The 20,787-nt window shown below is 48.2% G+C and overlaps 1 protein-coding gene and 2 pseudogenes across 2 annotated transcripts; 2 read left to right on the top strand and 1 right to left on the bottom strand.

The window, feature by feature from the left end:
• Nucleotides 1–406: 406 nt before the first annotated feature.
• Nucleotides 407–9,624, top strand: LOC136500427 (uncharacterized acetyltransferase At3g50280-like; annotated as a pseudogene).
• A 1,289-nt stretch (nt 9,625–10,913) lies between these two features.
• On the top strand, nt 10,914–13,401 carry LOC136501541 (large ribosomal subunit protein bL19cz-like; annotated as a pseudogene).
• Nucleotides 13,402–14,317: 916 nt separating this feature from the next.
• On the bottom strand, nt 14,318–19,405 carry LOC136501380 (uncharacterized). Of its 2 annotated transcripts, none has more exons than XM_066496893.1 (4): nt 19,187–19,405; nt 18,599–18,784; nt 15,164–18,360; nt 14,318–14,982 (listed from the first exon to the last, which is right to left on the bottom strand). In XM_066496893.1, the coding sequence occupies exons 2-4, from the start codon at nt 18,617–18,619 to the stop codon at nt 14,979–14,981; spliced, it is 3,222 nt and encodes a 1,073-aa protein (XP_066352990.1). In that variant the 5' UTR covers nt 18,620–18,784; nt 19,187–19,405; the 3' UTR covers nt 14,318–14,978. The 2 variants fall into 2 exon arrangements, with proteins under 2 accessions (XP_066352990.1, XP_066352989.1); XM_066496892.1 differs by having other exon boundaries at nt 18,599–18,796.
• Nucleotides 19,406–20,787: the final 1,382 nt, after the last annotated feature.

Below are 20,787 nucleotides of genomic sequence, written 5' to 3' on the forward strand. Positions count from 1 at the left end.
AGAGCAGAGGCAGCGGCCGTACTCACTTCACGACGGACAAGGGGAGGAGCTTGATGGAGGCGACGACGTTTGCTCAAAACGTGACGGATGCTATACCCAGGTGACGATGCATTCTTTCGTTGGTATTTTACGGAGCGGCAAAGTTTCAATGGTATTTTCCAGATATGGCGATCTTTCAATGCTATGAGACCAATTTTCCCTTTCTCGAAAGGGACTCAATCTTGGCAATCTATGTTTCAAGTTCTTACTAACTTGAGGATAATATTGGCGTCTGATGCACTGATTTCTCTTTATTTCATTGTTCTTTTAACAGAGGACCTTTCATTGCTACATACAAATTAAAGATGTCATTTCGAATACTGCCTTCAAGCACGATCACAAACAATTTGGCACGGTAATACAAAAATTTGCATACTATTATCATTTGACACTGTTCTTTTTCATGGTTTATGAGGCGTCGCCTAGGCGTCGGCTAGGCGACAAGGCCTGATAGAGGCGCTGGGCGTTGGGGGCGCCACGACCTGCACTCGTATGGCGTCCGCCATATTGAATTAGGCATCGCCTAGGCGTAGAATGGCGTCGGGCGGACGCCTACAGCCCTGCCGCGGACGCCAGACGCGAATTCGTGGGGGAAGTGCGCCAAAATGACTGCGACCCTGCGGGAATCGACCGCGCGTCCGCGCCAAAAGCAAAAGGGCGGGAACTGACACATATAGTGTTGTTTGCGCGGGAAATCTACCGCCCGAGGCATTTACCGCGAGTGCGGGCGAGGGGAGAGGAAGAGAGAAGGCGGCGGGCGGACCTCGAGCTCTGCTTGCCTGCTCCTCTGCTCGAGTCCACCGGCCAGCTGCCCCTGCATCTCCCCTTGGCCGTCCGCACCTGCTGTGGAGCCGTTCCTGTATCTCCGCCCCTGCTGCCATCGGCCGTTCACACCTGCTCGTCCGCCTCGAGTCTCTGCCCCCGTCGGCCGTCCGTCCGCGAACGAGCAGCAGATGTGGCGGCCCTGCATCTCCGCTTGGGTGCTCCTCTATTGAAGTGTCCGCCTCCTCGAGTCCCTGTCACTGCCGGCCGTCCGCACCTGCCGCCCGCTACTGTCGGCCATCTGCAGCGCACCTGTCCGCCTGCTTCGAGTCGCCGTCGCCGTCAGGTCCATCCGCACTACACCTGTCCGTCCGCTTACGCCCCCTGCCTCCTCTCGTGTTTTGGCTCACCAAATCTCCCAGCTGCCTGCCGCTTTTCATATTTGTTTGCTGTCTTTGCTCATGGATAGACTGGTGCGTGAACTTCTTTTACTGATTCTGCACTCATGTGATTCATCATGGTCATTGCAATTTCAGAACCAGTCTACCACCTCTGTTGCCTCGGAGCAGCTGGCCAACCTCTGAATTGCACGAATGAAGGACAGCTCTGGTAATTTTGTTCAATCATTTATGGAAGTTGATAATCTTTTTACTGGAGCATATCAGCATAAGCAAACTTCAAACTTTTGTTTTTCATTTGATTTGAGGTTGTTTAGAAGGGCGGGCCTGGTGCAAGCGGTAGTGACCGGAAAGTCCCGGGTTCGAGTCGCAGTCTCCTCGCATTGCACAGGCGAGGGTAAGACTTGCCACTAATACCCTTCCCCAGACCCTGCACAGTGCGGGAGCTCTCTGCACTGGGTGGGTACGCCCTTTTTGATTTGAGGTTGTTTGAGTAGGCTGTTGTAAGATAATCTGCTGCTGGGCTCTTGTATTTTGCTGCAGGAAGTTGGCAATATGTCAATTCCTTGCTATCCTTTTCTTCTCCCCTCTCTACTGCAGCTGGTATGGCAATAGGCCACTAAGTCAAGGCTGATGTAAGCCATGTAAAGTAGTTGAGGTTGATCTCAGCCATGGTACTAGTTTACCTTGTAGTTGTTCAGCTACTACTCATAGTTGTATATACTATATGGAATGGAATAGAGAGAAGACAATTCAGTTGCTGCACTTGGCCGTGTGTGCTCTGTTCTCGCCCCTCTTCTTCCTCCTCTAGCCTATAACCAGTGTGTGTGTGTGGTTGAAGCTGCTGCCACCTGGGAGGCCGGCTGCCAACAGCCGTCAAGTGTAAGGTGTGTTTGCTATCTCAGTAGTTTTTTTGGGACATGGGGGCTGTTGTTAGCTGCTCTTTTTTCTGGCCTCTAGCTTTAGCCTATCCCACAATCACTGTTTATTTTTCTTTGTCCTTTTCGTGTATCCGTTGATTACTGTGTTTGTATAGTTTCTTGGTATTTAATCTTTATTTCCATTATATTATGCAAAACTACAGTAGCTAATAACCTATATTAATAAAATAGCGATACTGCTCCATTAGACCTTCATGGAAAAGGATGGGGATTTCATGGGAAATCTGGGACATCAAATATGTTGGGATTTATCTGTCAATGTGTAGTAGAAAAAAAATAATGCATTATGTCTCTGGAATCTTCTCATTTGAAGAGAACCAAACTAACAATGGTGATTGCTTCCATTTTCAGAAAAGTAAGTAGCAGGCCATGCTTTGCGTACCACTACCAGAGTATCAGATACGGCAATAAGGCAGCGTTCTGTTGGGCACACTTAAGTGGGCGTCTCAGATTATAAGCTGTCTACTCAGCAGCCTCGAGCGGCAACTGGCAACCATAATGACAAAAATGGAAGGCTCCACCGGCAGTGTCCAAATCGTGTGTAGGCGTTTGGTCCAGCGAGAGTCAGGAAGCACACCGAACATGGTGCTGTTAGAGCCAGAGATCATTCACTTGACTCCATGGGATCTCGCGCTGATCACGGTGGACCACATCCAGAAGGGGATCCTCCTGCCCAAGCCTGGGACAGGAGGTGTACAACTCGTCGATGACCTTGCTTCGTCCTTCGCTAGCGCGCTGGGCCATTTCTACCCACTGGCCGGCCGTCTCACCGCCTCAGAGACCACGTACGGTGTTTCAAGTCCGAGCCTCACCATCTCTCTGCTGCAATGGTGAAGGCGCCGAGTTCATTCATGCCGTGGCTCCTGAGGTCACCGTGAGCCACATAACCACCCCAGTGTACATCCCGTCAGTCGTGTGGTCCTTCTTCCCGCTGAACAGGCTGCTGAATGTGGAAGCTATCGTGAGCTCCCTCCCTATGCTGGCTGCGCAGGTCACCGAGCTCGCAAATGGCATCTTTATTGCCATGTCACTCAACCATGCCGTCGCCGATGGGGCCACATTATGGCTTTTCTTCAACACCTCGTCGGTGAGAGCGAATAGGTCTCGGAAATTGATTGATAGATTAGCAGCAGTATATGGTACAATATATAGGCAAGGATCAATAGGGTTTATAGAAACACCCAATCAACGATGATCCTTGCCTTATCAATGTAATCTATCTATCTTAACCCCTAAGGCAACCAGCCTAACAGGCTAGGCGCCAAGCCCAAGGCCTACCCATTAGGGCGCCTATTCTAATACGCCCCCGCAGTCAAATCGTCAGCCACTCTGCATGTTTAGACTGGACCTGAACTCCATGAAAACTGAAGTAGGCAGCCCTTTGGTGAAGATATCTGCATATTGCAAAGATGTGGGAACATGCAGAACACGAAGATCACCAACGGCGACTCGCTCTCGGACGAAGTGAAGATCGATCTCAATGTGCTTGGTGCGCTAATGCTGAATCGGGTTGGAGGGCATGTAGACGGCACTGATGTTGTCACAATACACCAGTGTGGCGCGTCGTAGAGGGGCATGTAGCTCTAGAAGTAGCTGGCGGAGCCAAGTAGCCTCTGCAACTTCGTTGGCCACCGCGCGATACTCGGCTTCAGCACTGGATCTTGACACTATGTTCTGGCGCTTCGAGGACCAGGAAACAAGGTTGTCGCCAAGGAACACCGCATAGCCTGAGGTGGACTTGCGAGTGTCCGGACAACCAGCCCAGTCAGCGTCGGTGTAGACGACAAGATCAGGCGAAGTAGACGGTCGCAGCAGGAGACCAAGGTGAAGAGTGCCTCGAACGTAGCGAAGAATCCTCTTCAGGGCAGCAAGGTGAGGCTCACGAGGATCATGCATGTGGAGGCAGACCTGCTGAACTGCATATGCAATGTCTGGGCGGGTGAACGTCAGGTACTAGAGAGCTCCGGCAAGGCTGCGGAAGTCTGTAGCATCAGACACAGGGCCCCATCAGCTGCAGCAACCTTCGGATTGGTGTCAACTGGAGTGGAGCACGGCTTGCACTCTGTCATCCCTGCACGTTCCAGAATGTCTAGCATATACTGTCGCTGTGAGAGGAGGAGGCCATCACCACTTCGCTGAACCTGCATACCAAGGAAGTGATGCAATGTACCGAGGTCTTTCATGGCGAACTCCTGCTGAAGCGCTGAGATAATCCGCCGAAGGAGACCGGGTGAGGAAGCTGTGAGGACAATGTCATCCACATAGAGCAACAGGTAGGCTGTATCTGATCCACGCTGGTAGATAAAAAGTGAGGTGTTTGACTTGGCTTCAACAAATCCAATAGACAGTAGGAATGAGGCCATCCGGCTGTACCATGCGCGAGGAGCCTGCTTCAGGCCGTATAGGGATTTCTTCAGAAGGCAGACAAAGTCCGGGTGAGCTGGATCTTCGAACCCGGACGGTTGCTGGCAATACACAGTCTCAGACAGATTGCCATGAAGGAAGGCGTTCTTCACATCTAGCTGGTGGATAGGCCAGGTGCGAGAGAGCGCCAAGGAGAGCACCGTGCAGACAGTAGCGGGCTTCACCATAGGACTGAACGTCTCATCGAAGTCAACACCAGGCCGCTGGGTAAAGCCACGAAGAACCCAGCGTGCCTTGTACCGCTCAAGGGAGCCATCGGACTGAAACTTGTGCTTGAAAATCCACTTGCCAGTGACGACGTTGGCCCGAGGAGGTCGAGGCACGAGGTCCCAAGTGTGATTCTGCAAGAGAGCACTATGTTCTTCCATAGCCGCTCGCCAATTGGGGTCAGCGAGAGCGCTACGAAAGGTCTTTGGCACTGCAGAGAGGGGGGCGGCGTGGTAGGCGGCAGGCATCCGATAGCCGCTCTTCGACCGCGTGCCCATAGCGTGCTGGTTCATCACTGGAGTGACAGCAACGGCGCCCTTGGGTAGTGGGGCGGCCGGTGCAGGAGCAGCTAGAGCAGGCGGTGTCGGGGCGGCTGGTACAGGAGGAGCAAGCGGTCGGGGTCGACGCGTGTAGTGGTATGTGAAGGCCCGATCCGATCGGAGAGGTGGGAACCCAGGCGGGGGTCCTGCGCCTACACGCAGGGCAGGCAGGATGTAGAGCGGGGAGGCCTCTCTAGGCGTGCTGGGCAACGCCGTGGCCATGCGTGGCGCGGTAGGTGTCCCCGACGCCCGCAGCGCTGGTGGAATGTAGAGCGCGGGCGCCGGTGGATCATCAGCATCATCAGCAGGCAGGGGCGCCCCAGGCACAGTCGCAGTGGGACCGGCAGGGGCGCTGGAGACATCAGCGGTGCTAGGTGGTGTTCCTGCAGACAAAAACTTGTGCATCGGTCCAATAGGAGGGAGCACAGGGTCAGTAGTATCGTCATCGAGGAACTGTAGGTCCGCTGGAGCAGTAGGACCATGGCGCTCAGCAAAGGGAAAGGCCGTTTCATCGAAGATGACGTGCCGGGAGACGATGACTCTATTGGAGGAGAGGTCAAGGCAGCGATACCCTTTGTGATGAGCGAAATAGCCTAGGAAGACATAGGACAGACCTAGGAGCGAGTTTGTGGGGTGCAGTAGTCGATATGTTTGGGTAACATTTGCAACCGAAGACTCGTAGATGATCATATGCTGGTGGCTTGCCGAACAGGGCAAGGTGCGGCGTGGAAAACTGTAGAGTCTTGGTAGGCAGTATGTTGAGCAGAACAGTGGCTGTAGAGAGAGCCTCTACCCAGTAGGACGGAGGCATGGACGCCTGAAAGAGCAGTGAGCGAACAACATTATTGATGGAGCGAATAATGCGTTCAGCTTTACCGTTTTGAGACGATGTGTAGGGACAGGACATGCGAAGGTGGATGCCCTGAGCGAGGAAAAATTGATGGGAGCTAGAGTTGTCAAACTCTCTCCCGTTGTCGCACTGAACAGCCTTGACCCGGGCGCCAAACTGGGTGGAGGCGTGAGCGATGAAGTGAGCAAGCGTGCTGAAAGTGTCAGATTTAAGCCGCAAAGGAAACGTCCACAAATAATGAGTGCAATCATCAAGTATGACCAAGTAGTATTTATAACCAGAAATGCTGACAACTGGAGAGGTCCATAAATCACAATGTATAAGATCAAACTTGCTAGACGCACGAGAGGTGGACTCATGAAAGGGCAAACGAACATGACGCCCTAACTGACAAGCATGACATAACTCTAAGCAATCCTGAATATGACAGGAGACACTAGACGCAAGCTTCGACAACGCCTCATGACCGGGGTGGCCAAGACGCCGATGCCACAGCGGGGAGGAAGCCTGGGCGACAAGGGAGTGTGCTGGGGGTAGGCGCAGAGGGTATAGTGGCCCAGAGCTATTGCACCTGACGATCTCGGTCCGAGATGGAAGAACCTTCACAGAACAACCAGCGGGGTCAAACTCAACAGAACAATTATTGTCGGTAGTAAATCGGCGAACAGAGATAAGATTCTTAATAATTTGTGGCGACACAAGGACATTATTAAGACGTAAATTACGAGACAACTCTGTAGAGCCAGTGGCAGTGACTGGAAGAAGAGAGCCATTACCGACAACAATGGATGAAGGAGTAGGGTACCGCGGGAGAAGAACATGTGAAAGAGAGGAGGACTGAGATGTCATATGTGAAGTAGCACCTGAGTCGAAGTACCACTCGTTGGACGTAGGAGGGGTCAGTGATGTTGTGCTGAAGGCGGAGGCGAGGGCCGTCAGGTCCCAAGAGGGGAGGTCGGCCACCGGGTTGTAATACCCGGGGGTGACCCACTGTCCAGTGCCATCAGGAGCAAGGAGGGCGGCGGCCTGCTGGTGGGCAGCAAGGGCGTGCTGCTGCTGTTGGGCGAGGAAGGCCTGCTGCTGCGCGTGTTGTTGTGCCTGCTGCTGCGCTTGCAAGTGAGGAGGCACTAGGATGGGTGCCAGTGGTGGACGAGGTCCCCCTGGCCACATCTGAATGGTCCTGGTCCAGGGGTTGTAGACGCTGGGCCATGGTCGCCCGCCGGCCGGCTGCTGCTGCTGCTGTTGTGCGCCACCAGTGGGGCGTGACCCCTGTCCAGGAGGGCCACCGCCGCTGTTGCCTTTGCCGCCACCGCCGCGCTTGCTGCGACGGTTGTTAGGCGGCTTGGAGTTCCCACCAGCGCCCGTGCCGGAGGACGCAGGGGTAGGGCTGGGAGTGGTGGAGGCGGCGAGCGCAGTGGCAGGTGCGTCCTTGCGGGTCGCCATGGTGAGTTCCTCGAGGATGAGGTCGTCACGAACCTCCAGGAAGTTAGGGAACGGTCGAGCGCGACGAAGGAGCGTCCCAACGTGGCTGAAGCGCTCGTTGAGGCCGCGGATCACGTTGAGGACGAGCGTGCGGTCGGTGACGACCTCGCCAAGGGCCGTGAGATCATCGGCCATCTTTTTCAGCTTGCGGCAGTAGTCGGTGACGGAGAGGTCGCCCTGGACGAAGTTGCGAAACCGCGTCTCGAGGTGGATGGAGCGAGCCTCGCGGTTACCAAGGAACTGCGACTCGACGGCGAGCCAGGCATGCCGAGTGGTGGAGCCCTGGGCGGAGATGATCTCGCCAAGGTCGTCGGTGAGCGTGGCGACGATCCAGGACTTGACGACGCAGTCCATCCGGGCCCAATCAGGAGGAATTGGGGCTGGAGGTTCCTCTCGAACGTGATCCTAGAGGGAGAACTTGCCGAGGATGAGAAGAAAATGATCACGCCAACGGTTGAAGTTACCGGAATCGACGTCGAGGATGGTGGTGACGTGGTTCCGGATGTTGCTGACCGCAACAGCCCGAGCATGGAGCTGCAGAAGGGCAACGGCCTCGTGATGCAGCATGGCAGCCCGAAGATCGGGTGGCGGCGCTGAAGTGCCTCCAGGTGCGGCGCCAGAGGGTTCCGGAGCAATGGCGGCAGCAGCGGCCGCCCGCTCCTTGGCATCGCGCGCCAGTGCCTCGCTAGCGCGCTGGGCGGCGGCGTCGCGATCCTTAGTCGCGGCTGTGGCCTCCTCCTCGGCCTGTAGGGCGCGTGCTAGGGCAGCATCATGTGCAGCCTGACGCTCGCGCTCAAGACGCTGAGCAGCGGCGGCAGCCTCGTTGGCCTTCTCCGCGGCGAGGCGTTGGGCGACGGCGTCTGCCTGGATGGTGGCAGAGGAGGCGGCCAGATCGTCCCCAGCCCTGGGGGTTGCTGGAGGGGTGGAGGGCATGGTGGCGCGCGGAGGGGCGCAGCGCGGCGAGGGGCCGGCGCGCGTGGAGTGGGCAGCGGAAAAGGAGACCTAAACCTAGGCGGCTTTGATACCATGAGAGCGAATAGGTCTCGGGAATTGATTGATAGATTAGCAACAGTACATGGTACAATATATAGGCAAGGATCAATAGGGTTTATAGAAACACCCAATCAACGGTGATCCTTGCCTTATCAATGTAATCTATCTATCTTAACCCCTAAGGCAGCCAGCCTAACAGGCTAGGCGCTAGGCCCAAGGCCAGCCCATTAGGGCGCCTATTCTAACAGTCGGAGATAAACCGGCATAGCAGTGGTGGAGGTGAAGGGTACAAGCTGTCCACACCGCTGCCTGTGCTGGACAGGTGGTTCCTCGACACCTGCCCTGTGCCAATCCCTCTACCCTTCGGCAAGCTGGAGGACATTGTCCGGCGACCTGAGTACACGCCGGTGCAGGAATGTTTCTTCCACTTCTCTTCGGAGAGCGTAAAAAGGCTCAAGAAGAAGGCAAATGCCGAGATGGCTGGAACTGCGACGGCCACCATCTCCTCGTTGCAGTCCCTGCTTGCTCACCTTTGGCGAGCGGCGTGCCGAGCCCGGGGGCTCGCACCACACCTGGAGACCACGTACAAGCTTGCCATTGGATGTTGCGCTCGGGTGAAGAGTATACCACAAGAGTACATGGGCAACGCTGTGGTACTTGATGTTGCAAAATCCACCGTCAGCAACGTCTTGGACAAAGGCCTCGGCTGGGCGGCGTGGCTCCTGAACCCGCTTTGTGGCGTCGTTTGACGAGGCGAAGGTGAGGAACAATCTCGTGTATTGGGCCCAGAAGCCCAACCTGCTGTATGCGAAACCCTCCAGGAACCGTGCGCATACCGTGACTGGGAGCTCGCCACGGTTCGACGTGTATGGCAATGACTTTGGATGGGGCCGGCCGTTGGCCGTCCGGAGCGGCTCTGGGAACAAGGTGGACGGGAAGGTGACCGTGTACGAGGGTCGCGATGGCAGAGGCAGCATGGCGCGGGAGGTGTGCCTGTCTCCTGAGGCGCTTGTCAGGCTAATCGCCGATGAGGAGTTCATGGAGGCCGTGAGCGCCGCGTGAAGGCGTGGTGCCTCGTCGTCGCCGGCCGGACGATGCCTGCTGGTGGTAGTGCGCGCCATGTGCGCTCTTCTACTGCTTAGTGCTTATTAAATAATGTTGTGTAATTGTATTCATTGATTCGATATCTAATTTATCATTTTTCTGCATACTTGTTGAAAAGAACTCTATGCTTCTTTTGTGCTGTTATATATGCGAAGTCAGGTACTGCTGTTCTAACTATTTTCGATAAACTCATGTATAATACATATCCTTGTGCTCTCCTAGTCTCCTTTATGTTTATTTTGTAACACAAATTTGAATATAGATGCTCTGTAATCTCTATCCGGCTATACTAAATTTATCAATTATTTTGTAGGTTTTTCCATCCGTATCATAGACTTTTTATTTTGCATCACCTCTAGGTGCCTTGGGTACACAAACATACACTTAGTCGAAAATTATAGGTTATATGGTGGCTCTTTTTCTTAATGGTTGTTATGGTGTCTTGTTGCAGCTCAAGTCTCATGATGTCATAACTTTAGATTTTTAATAACTTTTTAAATTATGATCTTATTAGTTGTTACAAATGTTTTTATCTCATGTTAGTTTCAAACTCTTGTAATTATATGACACCTTTTATTAAAAACTATCATTTTGTATTTTATCTGAATGAAGAAATGACCTAACTAGCTGTTTTCAGCTTGTCCCCATAAAAATTCACAGGTGTGAATGCTTGATTGGCGACAAGTTTTATCTATCTATATAGATTGCTTTCGTTTTCAGATCGTGATAGATTGCCATCGCCATCATAGGAACACTTGAACCATGGCCGTGATGGTTCGGTTCAGTTCAGTACAGTACATAGTGGTTCATAGAGCGAATGAAGTCAGTAGAATGGCACAATATTCCAAATGAATCTTTAGGTGAAATTGGGATATATATATATATATTTTTTGGGGGGGGGGGGGGGGGGGGGGGGGGGGGGGGATTACAAAAAAAACTGAATAAACAAAATCATACGGAATTCATTCTGTGATCCAAGCCAATTTAAAAAAATATCGCAGTGGAACACTAGAAGCCTAAAATCCTTGATCGTATTCGCTGACCACGAGCGCTCTTTTTTATAGCAGAATCTGGAAATCACACTCTGAACACAATGTAGACATTCAGAATTAGTACATTGGTCTTGTAGCCCATGTAAGCTTGGTTTGCTGATCCATAACATAAGGTTTATGCTTCAGGAATCATTACTGTAGTCACAGACTCACAGTTCTTTTACCACAGAAAGAAATACAAAATGTTACATTGCATTTCGATTTAGAGACGCTGGAACTAGCCATTGACAGTGTCCCATGAAGATGATAGATATGAAATCAAGAAGAATAAAAAAATTGAAAGGGCGAGAAATAATAATAAAAAAGAAATTTCCAAAGAAATGTGTGAAAAAAAACCGGCCCAGAACAAGGCCCGTGCGGGTGCATTCCCTCCGCTGGGCCCAACAGCCCCCGACTGGGCCGGCCGTCGCTGCATTTCCCCTTCCGCCGCCCAACAACCCCTTCCGTCCGCTGCCTTCCCTTTCCTCCGCGTGGTACTCCCGCCGCCGCCCTAAGCCAGGTGCTGAGGCTTTCGTTGGTCTCTTCGACGTTGACGAGCACCCACCAGGTACTCCCACCCCTTCTCTTCCCTTCCCTTCATGCTGTGCGAAGCTGAGCACCGAAACCCTAGCCTAAACCTCTTTACTGGATCCGCCCCTGCCAAACGACATGCATATAACTCCGATTTTTCGCCAAAAAAAGAGTCCTATGCTGGATTCGATTCGCCCGTGGTTTACTAAGAAGTTTCTTCGCAAGGCACGGGCCTCAGGATGCAGTCTTTGGTTTGGATTGTGTGCCGAGCCGGAAGCCGTGGAGCGGCGGCGAGGCTCCTGGAGCTTGCCACTGCTCCTGTAGCCGCGGCTCATCCGGGGGCGGCGCAGCCATCCTCGGCCGTCAAGCACCTCAAGCAGACTTACGGGTTCGCTCGTCCGATCGGGGTAGATCAATCCGTACGTGTGCAGAGCCGGGTCATTCCTGCTGCCGCCTCCGGTTTCGGTCTCTGCGCAAAAGTTCTCGGTGCGACGAGGGGTTTGTCGACGGTGGGGAATGCGGCTGAGGTTGCTTCTGATTCGGACGATTCCCCCGCCCATCAAGTTCAAGAGGCCCGACAAGACCGCCAGACACATTATGAATGTATGTAAGCTGAGTGAGTGTTACATACTTGCAGGGACTGTATTGTTACATTACATCCAGTGACAGTAACAAAATCACCACAAAAAGATAAATCTGCTTGTTTGACTATGCAGATCCTGAACAAAGAGGCCGTCGAAAAGGTCCCCTCGGAGAGGGAGATTCCTGATGTACAGCCTGGATGTATGATTCAGATGAGATTGGTATATCATTTCTTTGTGTTCCTGCTTCAGCGCTGTTCGGATATGGTTCTGGCACTGATCTTCCTGTGAATCAATGAACAGCAAGTTCCTGAGAACAAACGGCGCGAATTGACATTGAAAGGGATTGTGCTGGGAAGGCGCAATGCTGGGATCAATACAACCTTCAGATTGCGTAGATTAGTGGCTGGTGTTGGAGTTGGGTCTGTCTTTCCACTGTAAGTCAATCCGAACATGTTCTTCTCTACTCTAACTTATACTTTTAATATACTCTGCTTTGTTTTGGAATATATCATGCTGAGGTTGAAGTACTTGTTATATAGGTTCTTTAATATCCTTGTGCTGCCAGAATTAACTTCTTGTTCATTGATATCTGATAATTATTCAATGACTGTTAAACTTCATGTTTCTACTATCTAGTGGGATATTTCTCCCTGTCTGTTACTATGGCAGACATGGAGTTATTGTCCTCTGTTTGTGCATAACCTTACAATATACTCTGATAAATTAAGGCCAGCTAAACTATAGATAGATGTGTGGTTTCTGCATGAGAAATGTAATTGGATGTTTGCAAAACTGGGAAAACTGTTCTCAGGAAATCAGGTTTTGTCCTTCTGTTTGTTGTAAATCCATGAATACTATATTAACCATGCTATGACACATAGCTAATGACCTGAAGCAAGTTAATGATGATGTACCGAACAGTATAGGCGGATTGGCTGTTTTGCAGAATGGACATAACTGCTTGTGCCCTGTTAGCAAGCATCCTAGTACGAGTGGAGATTATAGTTTCATAAACACATTATCCAGTTATGCTCATACCTCAGTTGTTCTGAATTTGTAGCAGATTCTTTCTTTGCTCTGCATTTGCCATGGAAACAAATACATTGAAAGAATACTATAACTAGTAGTTTATATGTTCTTTTTTTCTTTTTTTATTATCAGGATCTTTGTGCTTCGTTCAACACTCAACTTTTAATCCATTTAATGTTTGGAGCTAGCATAACCATGGAAAGATATCATCACATATGACAATGCATATACGATACTAGATTGACTTGAGAGTTTCACCAAATTATGTTTTATGGTTTGAATGGAAACCTGCCAGTGTTGTCTTTCATTGTTTGAACGGCCACATGTCTTTCTTTTAATTAGCTATCAACTATTTGCTTGCACTACTTGGACAGGAAGAAAGTCAGGAGAGCTAAGCTGTATTACCTGAGGGACAGGGTGAACGCACTTAAAAAATGAGGCTTTCAACTTGTTTCTAGGATGTTTGCCCATGTGGATCAGCTTGGTTTCTGAACATGCAACAGTAGCAGTCTGAGAATCACATTGTTTGGTTCCATGCTTGAAAAGCCATAGCTTGTAGTAGTCAATTGTCATGCTTGGTTTCAAGCTGTAAGTGCTAGCTGCTAGCAGAATATGTTTTCTGCCACAAAATTTAACAATGTGGATCCTCCCTCTTTGATTTGCAGCACTGTAAGCTCAGTGCAAAAAAATAACGTGCTTAGGTCTATTACTTCCCCAACCTTATTTAGGATGTGCGTTTGACATAAACAAGCTGGAATACTTTACTTATCAAAGTGAAACTATTATGAGGTGCTTTCTGCTGTCGAGGTTACAGGTTTTCTTTCCTCAAAATGGTCTAGTGTTTGTCCATAGAAATATGTTGTTCTGAAGAATGGTCTATGCGTCTCTGTTTCTGTCCACCTTGACCTGCTGTGAACAAGGGGTATAAGCTCTATGGACACCCATTCATGGAACTGAACTTTGGAGTTTTTATTTTATGGCTCAGTATCGTTTATTCTGAGCATGTATATCACTGGAGCTCTTTGTTGGTGAAAGTGATATCAAGCTAGGTGGACCATGCAACTATGGTTGCTGTTCTTTTCGCATGCAGCCACTGCAGGCAGCTGGCAATGAGGACAGACAACTAGTACTCCCTCCATTCCAAATTAGAAGACGTTTGACTTTTTTATCCCAAGTTTAACCACTCGTCTTATTCAAAAAAATTGTGCAAATATAGTTAAATTTAAGTCATTCTTGAAGATTTTTTATTAATAAACCAAACCACGACGAAAAAGTGATATTTTACACAAATTTTTGAATAAGACGAGTAGTCAAACTTGGTGTCAAAAAAGTCAAACGTCTTAAAATTTGGGATGGATTGAGTACAAGTTAGTTGTAATGAACGGCAACCAGCTTCATCACCATCCTGTTCGCTTGGCTTATAAGCCGTACTTTTTTAGCCAACGAATAATATTTTTCTCACACAACAAATCATCCCACAGTACTTTCAGCTATGGCTTATCAGCCAAGCGAACAGGGCTATTGATGCACAATGTTTGACTTCAACAGAGTAGAACCACAAGTGGAGAGCATATAAATCAATCTCACACCACAAACTCGATCATAGATTATTGTAGCTTGATTAATGGTTCATCAATACAATACAATACAGCTGGCATATGCATATGCTTGAGCACGAGGCTCGCACACGACCAGCATGCAGATGCAGCCACTTGGTTTCATCATGTACACACAATACATAGTAGATGGATACATATATAGCAAGCAAAGCAATCCCATGAGCGTAGCCATCAAATCGTACAGACAAGACAGGTGCGGTCGACGACGCGCCTCTTATTACAAGCATCTGGTCTGATCCCTCACAATTCACAAACGGGCTGGGCTGAGGTAGCAGACACACACAAACACACACTCATTGATCGTTCGGAAGCTGAAACACAAACTGTCACCCGCAGACATGCAGGTGGCTGCTGCCTCACACGGCCAGGCCTGCACGCGACACCGCCGTGCAAGCATCAGGCTCAGGCACCAACAAGCATGGGCCTGGGCCTGGCCGTCTTTCTTTTTTATTTCAAAACCAATGCAAACACACAGAAGAGGCCAATACCTCCCTGGCCGTCATGGCAGGCAGGAGCAAACCTGAAGCCCCATACCTCCCTGGCCTTTCACACAACAAACAAACTGATCGATCAACTGGCAGGCAGGATCATCCATCACACGAACAGTAATCCACAGAGACGACCGACGGTAGCAGCAACAGCAGCAGATGCATGCTTTCTTCCATCACCTGTCGGCAGCAGAGTGAGTGATTGAGAAGCAAATTAAATCAATTCATAAGAGCAAGTAAGCTGTCTTATTATTATTAATTAACTGGGCTAGCTAGCTACAACAAGCCAACGACGACAGATAAATGCACTCAACACGTACGTACGCATAGGAACGTATGTAAAAAATATACTGATTATTACCTGAGAACGGTGGTTCTGAGCATGCGCCTCTTGTAGTAGCGCGAGTGCACCGGCGCCTCGTACAGGGAAGGGTGGTGCCTGGCGTCCACCCCGTCCCACTCCAGCGCGTCCCACACGTCCTTCTCGATCTCCACGGTCGGCCTCCTCTTTCCTGGCTCGTTCAAGGCCGGCAGCCGGCATAGGTTCGAGCATCCCCTGATCCTGATGGTCTCCAGCGCGGGCGCCAGCATCTCGGCGGCCTCGCATATCTGCTGCAGCGCTGGTAGGTCGTGCAGGTGGATGGTGGTCAGCTTCGGGAACTCGACGCTTGTATGCCGGTGCTTCTCTACGAAGACGTGTCTGAGTTCGCCGCAGTGGACGATGTGGAGGGTCTCCAGGCTGGGGAAGGAGGGGCGCACACCCATCGCAAGCCCGAACCGGAGGCTTGGACAGCAGCGCAGGTGCAAGTGCCGCAGGCTTATGAAGTGATCATAAGAATAAGAATAGTAGCGGACAGCTTTGCTCCATACACAACGAGCCATCAGGAGATCCGATACCCAGATGGTCTCCAGCTTACCATTGAAATCCTCTGCGTCCGGAGGAAAGACGGCGTGCAAGCTGGGGCACCTCTCGACACGGCACCACCTGAGGGAATCCCAATATTCTCTAGGCATAGTATTGCTGCAGGTCGAGACATCATGCACATGCAGGGATTCGGTATACCGTATCATCAATGAAGCCAAATTATCACCAAAAGGATCTGCCTCCACCTCACTCTGCACGCTACGACTTCCGTCACCAATCTCGATATGGCGATCCAATTGTCCCGCTGGGCCTTGCGGGAAGGCCTGCATCGGGGTTGGGCTATTACCAACCTTGGTAAAGATGTCACAATACATGTCTCTAGCAGCTATGTCATAGTGTCGTTGGTCATCAATGGATCCAGTCACCTTCTCCTTGTCTGTTGTTGCTTCAGGTTGAATAGTCTCCATGCATGTAGCCGAAGAGGTGATGCTGATGTTGAAATAATGGGCATTGTAAGGTGCAGAAAATATGGGAGCACAAAGGGACCGAGCAAGCCTAGCATCCGCAAAGATTGCGTGCACCTGCAGCTGGAAGGATTTCTGTTGAGCGCAAAGGGACAATGGCCGAGCACATCCAACTCTAGGCCGTGTGTCTATGCAGATCAACTCCAGCTGTGATTGTTCCACATCTGAGCCCCATTTTATTGCACGAAGGTTCTCGCAACCTAGCAGGAAGAGTCGCTTGAGCCTCGGAACATCCACCACCATAGCTCCAAAGTCAAGTACCTTGATCGCACATCCTGAAAGGTCCAGCTCCTCCAGGTTGGGAAGCCCACGCAAGAACAGATCCTCCAACAACGTGCAACCTTCTAGAGATATCTTGCAGGCTCTGACATCCTTCTTATTATCTACAGCAGATGGACCCTTTGGACGAGAACTCATTGGAGGTAGCTTGCCGGTTGATGTCCAATGGGATGCTGGTCCATAGCCATCAAAACTGAATGACCTTAGCAAGGAGTTGTGCAGCACAACATTCTCAAGCCCATCACAACCATCTAGAACAAGTACTTGAAGTTTGCTTGCCTCTGATAGGCTTGTTGGTAGGCTTTTCATGTCACTGTTACCAGATAAATCAAGTATTTCTAGCTGTTTCTTACCCACAAATGAGTTGTTGATGTCCAAGGATGTCGTCTCTTCCTGATGTGTAGGTTTGATTATCCGAAGTCTTTGAAGGTAAGGTAACCTTTTCTCTAATAATTGACCCGTATACTGCCAGCACCTAGCTCCTTCTATATTTAGTTCTGTGATATTAGCCATAAGACCTACCTTTTCCTCAGATAAGATCTCACCCCAGTCTGTGTAACGCAGGTCAAGCACCCACAGGCTTTGCAGAAATGCCCACTTGGTGATACAGTCCCGTCCTTCAGGTTCACTTGTATTATTATTCTGATGTGTGCAGTTGCCCAGCCCAAGAAATCTTAATGTATTGCAGTGGAGGAAAGGAGGGGATACAAAACTGAAGGCACAACAGGAGAGAACCAGCACACCAAGTTTGTTGCACTGTTTAAACAAGGTATTTGGTAACCTAGGTGCATTCACAGTCTTGTCAAATGATACAAAGATTGACGATACCGTTGCCAGTAAAGTTTGCAGGTTGTCTTTAAGTATCTTATTCTTTGAGGTGACAGAAATCCAACGGTAAGGCCTCTTTTTATATTTATCAACGTTGCCATCATCTTCATCTTCATCTTCATCTTCATCTTCATCTTCATCTTCAACTAGAAGATAAGAAGAGTCTGAATGTTCCGTCATCTTATCAAACACCATACCAAGCAGGGAATCATCACCATTAAAATTTATTTCTGAATCCAACGTATTGACAATTTCCCTTGTTTTGTCCCCTTTTTGAATGATCCCATCACATATCCAGAAGTTGGGAGCATGAGCTGCCCACTCCAATCCAATGGTGTTGTGAGATTTGCGACGCAGGAAAAAACCATAGCAACAACAATCTATGACCATTGTTAAGTCAATGTCCCGCAGAAATGGATAACGAGCAGCTATGTTGGCGGCCTCTTCACGAAACATTGCATTAAGCTGTGAGTCTGATAATCTGGAGGTCTCGGTCCAAATGAAGAGGCCTGTGTGTCTGAAATTCTCTGCTAGTCTCAGAATGCTATGGATCTCATGCATAGTCACAAACCTTCTTCCAAATGTCCATATTACCATGCCGTCATACTCCTGGATACCATATTCGGTTAGGGAAACCTCATCAGCACTCCCATTAATGAAAATCATCATAAATCTACTTTCCCTCAGGGTTTGTGCAATTATTTCTGAAACTTGTCGTATCACATCCCTAGATCCATGATCCACTCCGTTGAAGTCATCCTCCTCATCTTGCTCCTCAAACATGGCCATGGTCTTCCGGTCAAGTTTCAGCTGCTCTGCAATTTTTCTCTGCATCACCCTTTTACTCTCCCACCTTGAGCAATCAATGTAAATGGTTCTGCCAAAGCATAATTTTGGAGGAGGAGACTTCATAGATGGAATTGCTTGTGCTATGGATCTAAGAACCGCGGTTGCCCCAAAGCCATTCCACCCATCAAAGTAGATTATGTTGTTCTTGAGGTTCCCCTGAATAAGATTCAGTATTTCCTCTCTTGCGGCAACGACATCTGTTGCGTAGATTTCCTGGAACATGCATGGGGATAGCTAGCTAGTTAAGATCCGCTCGGCATTTATATAAGGAATTTGGTAAAGAAAACAAAGTAGCTAGGAAATTGTGTGTGTGTGTGTGTTACTGTATATATATATATATATATATATATATATATATATATATATATATATATATATATATATATATATATATATATATATATATATATATATGCATAATTATTTAAAACATGAGAGTAGCTAGGGGTACCTCCTTCGGTACTGGTGCCATGGTGAAACTCCTCTGCTAGTGTACAAGAGGAACAAATTATATATCTCAACAGGGAGTAGACGCGCAGACGACGGTTATCGATGGATCAACCGTATTAATCAGGTAGCATATCTGATCATCGAAAGAAGACCTATCCGATCCCCAACGTGCAGTGCATTTGATTCCCTGTGTGCACGCCTGTCGTCAGTGAGTCGATCAGTGCCAGTAGTAGGGATGAGTAAGAATTAATTAATTTAATTTATATATATATATTTTTCGAGACTTTGCACGCACGTACGCAGCATCGACGATCTACCATCCATTTTATTTTATTTTATTTTATTTCGAGACGGCAAGCAAGCAATGCAGAAAGCGCGCACGCACACACACAACACAACACCAATGAGTTTTCTTAATATAATGAATGAAATCGGCAACGTATGTACGGACTCGTTAATAATTAATTTAAAAACATGGATAATAATTAATGTATATATATATATATATATATATATATATATATATATATATATATATATATATATATATATATATATATATATGCACACACACACATACATACCGTACCTTCAGTTTCTGCGGAAGTGGAACAAGGGAGATGAAGATGCTTGGACGAGATGAATGAATTGAACGATCCAATGCTTGGACGCTTGACGAAGCAGGGAGATCGATCGATTCGAGAAAAGAAAAGAAAAGAAATGGATATTTTTTTTTGAATGCAAAAACAATTTAGTTTCTGCGGAAGAGGAGAGGAGAGGAGAGGAAGATGATGGAGAGTGAGTTGGTGGATCGAGATCACGGACACACCAACGGAAGAAGCCGATGGAATTGGAATAATGAAGTAGCGAGCCAGCTGTTGCCGTGTACGTCGTTCTGGCGACGCTAGTCCTTTCGACCCAACAAGCAGGCAACAAAAAGCAAAAGCAAAAGCAAAAGCCAGATCCCTTGCTTGCATTTGCATTGTTCGTTGCAGCATCTGATCTACTATATGCATGGACGCTGCTTTTCTTCTTTGTTGCATTGGGAGGCCGCCTTATTTGTCTTTCCTGCAAAGCTTGGCATTGCTTTTTTTTCTTCCTATTCTCATCTCACAAGATACATGCATCGTGGTGCTGATGAAGTGATGATTCTATCAGCCTTTTGCTTCTTTTTTGTTTTGTTTTGTTTTGTTTTACCCCCTCTCCTTTTTAAAAGAAGGGTTAATTAGATTGATGCCATTACGACTTTCGCTAAGGGAGGTACACCACTACAGTTTATCTATTTCTTTAATTTGAAACATTGAGCCTGCTTTGATTTGGTAGACTTTAATCATCATTATCAATAATAGCCATCGGATCTCTTCTATTTTCTAAAAGAATTACCCGCCTATGCCGTTTTGAAAAAAAAATCATAAAATAACCCCTTAAATTTGCGTCTAACTATCAACTTCTGCTATTATGAAAAGAAAATAACACCTAAATTTGTATATACTAGATTACACGCATATGCTTTTATGAAATAAAATACAAAGTAACTCTAAATTTACATATAAATTAGCACCTATGCCATTATGATAGATAAAGCAAATTAGCCCAAAATATGGTTTTGAATTACCCGTATTTTCCATTATTATAAAAGATGAAACAAATTAAAGTAGTGACTTTAATTTCTATCTACGTTACCTACATCCCAGCCATTATAAAAATAATTTAAAATATCACAAATCAACATCTAAATACCAACATAAGCTATTAAAAAACAATTTAATAACCATAAAGTATGCTATATGTTTTTCTATATTACATGTTTCTGCAACTATTAAATTTAAAGTAACCTTAAATTCTATGTTCCACCATGTAGACCGAATAAATTGCATACGTTAGAATAAATATTTATTTAGTTTATTAAACATGAAATGCTCTTAACAAACCACGTACCAATAATACTAACATCCACTTTAAAGTATACTAATATTCCATGATAACAAATTTGTAAGCTTTAACAAACCACGTACCAATAATACTAACATCCACGAAGCCTTGAGGAGCACGGCGCTGCTCGGCGCGCCCCGCAAGACACCGGGAAGATATCCTGAAGATACTACGAGATCTGTTAAGATACGTTTGATCCCATGATTCCTGTAATCCGTTATTACTTTTCGGTCATCTCATAGATCTAACTGACTTGTA

This window comes from Miscanthus floridulus, chromosome 13 (genome assembly GCF_019320115.1).
Source record: "Miscanthus floridulus cultivar M001 chromosome 13, ASM1932011v1, whole genome shotgun sequence".
Lineage (NCBI taxonomy): Eukaryota > Viridiplantae > Streptophyta > Magnoliopsida > Poales > Poaceae > Miscanthus > Miscanthus floridulus.

Bases quoted from the DNA above. Each gene is read 5' to 3' on its own strand.
- LOC136501380 (XM_066496893.1), bottom strand. From the start codon at position 18,619: ATGGCACCAGTACCGAAGGAG. The intron at 18,361-18,598 runs GTACCCCTAGCT...TGCATGTTCCAG, and splicing joins TGGCACCAGTACCGAAGGAG to GAAATCTACGCAACAGATGT.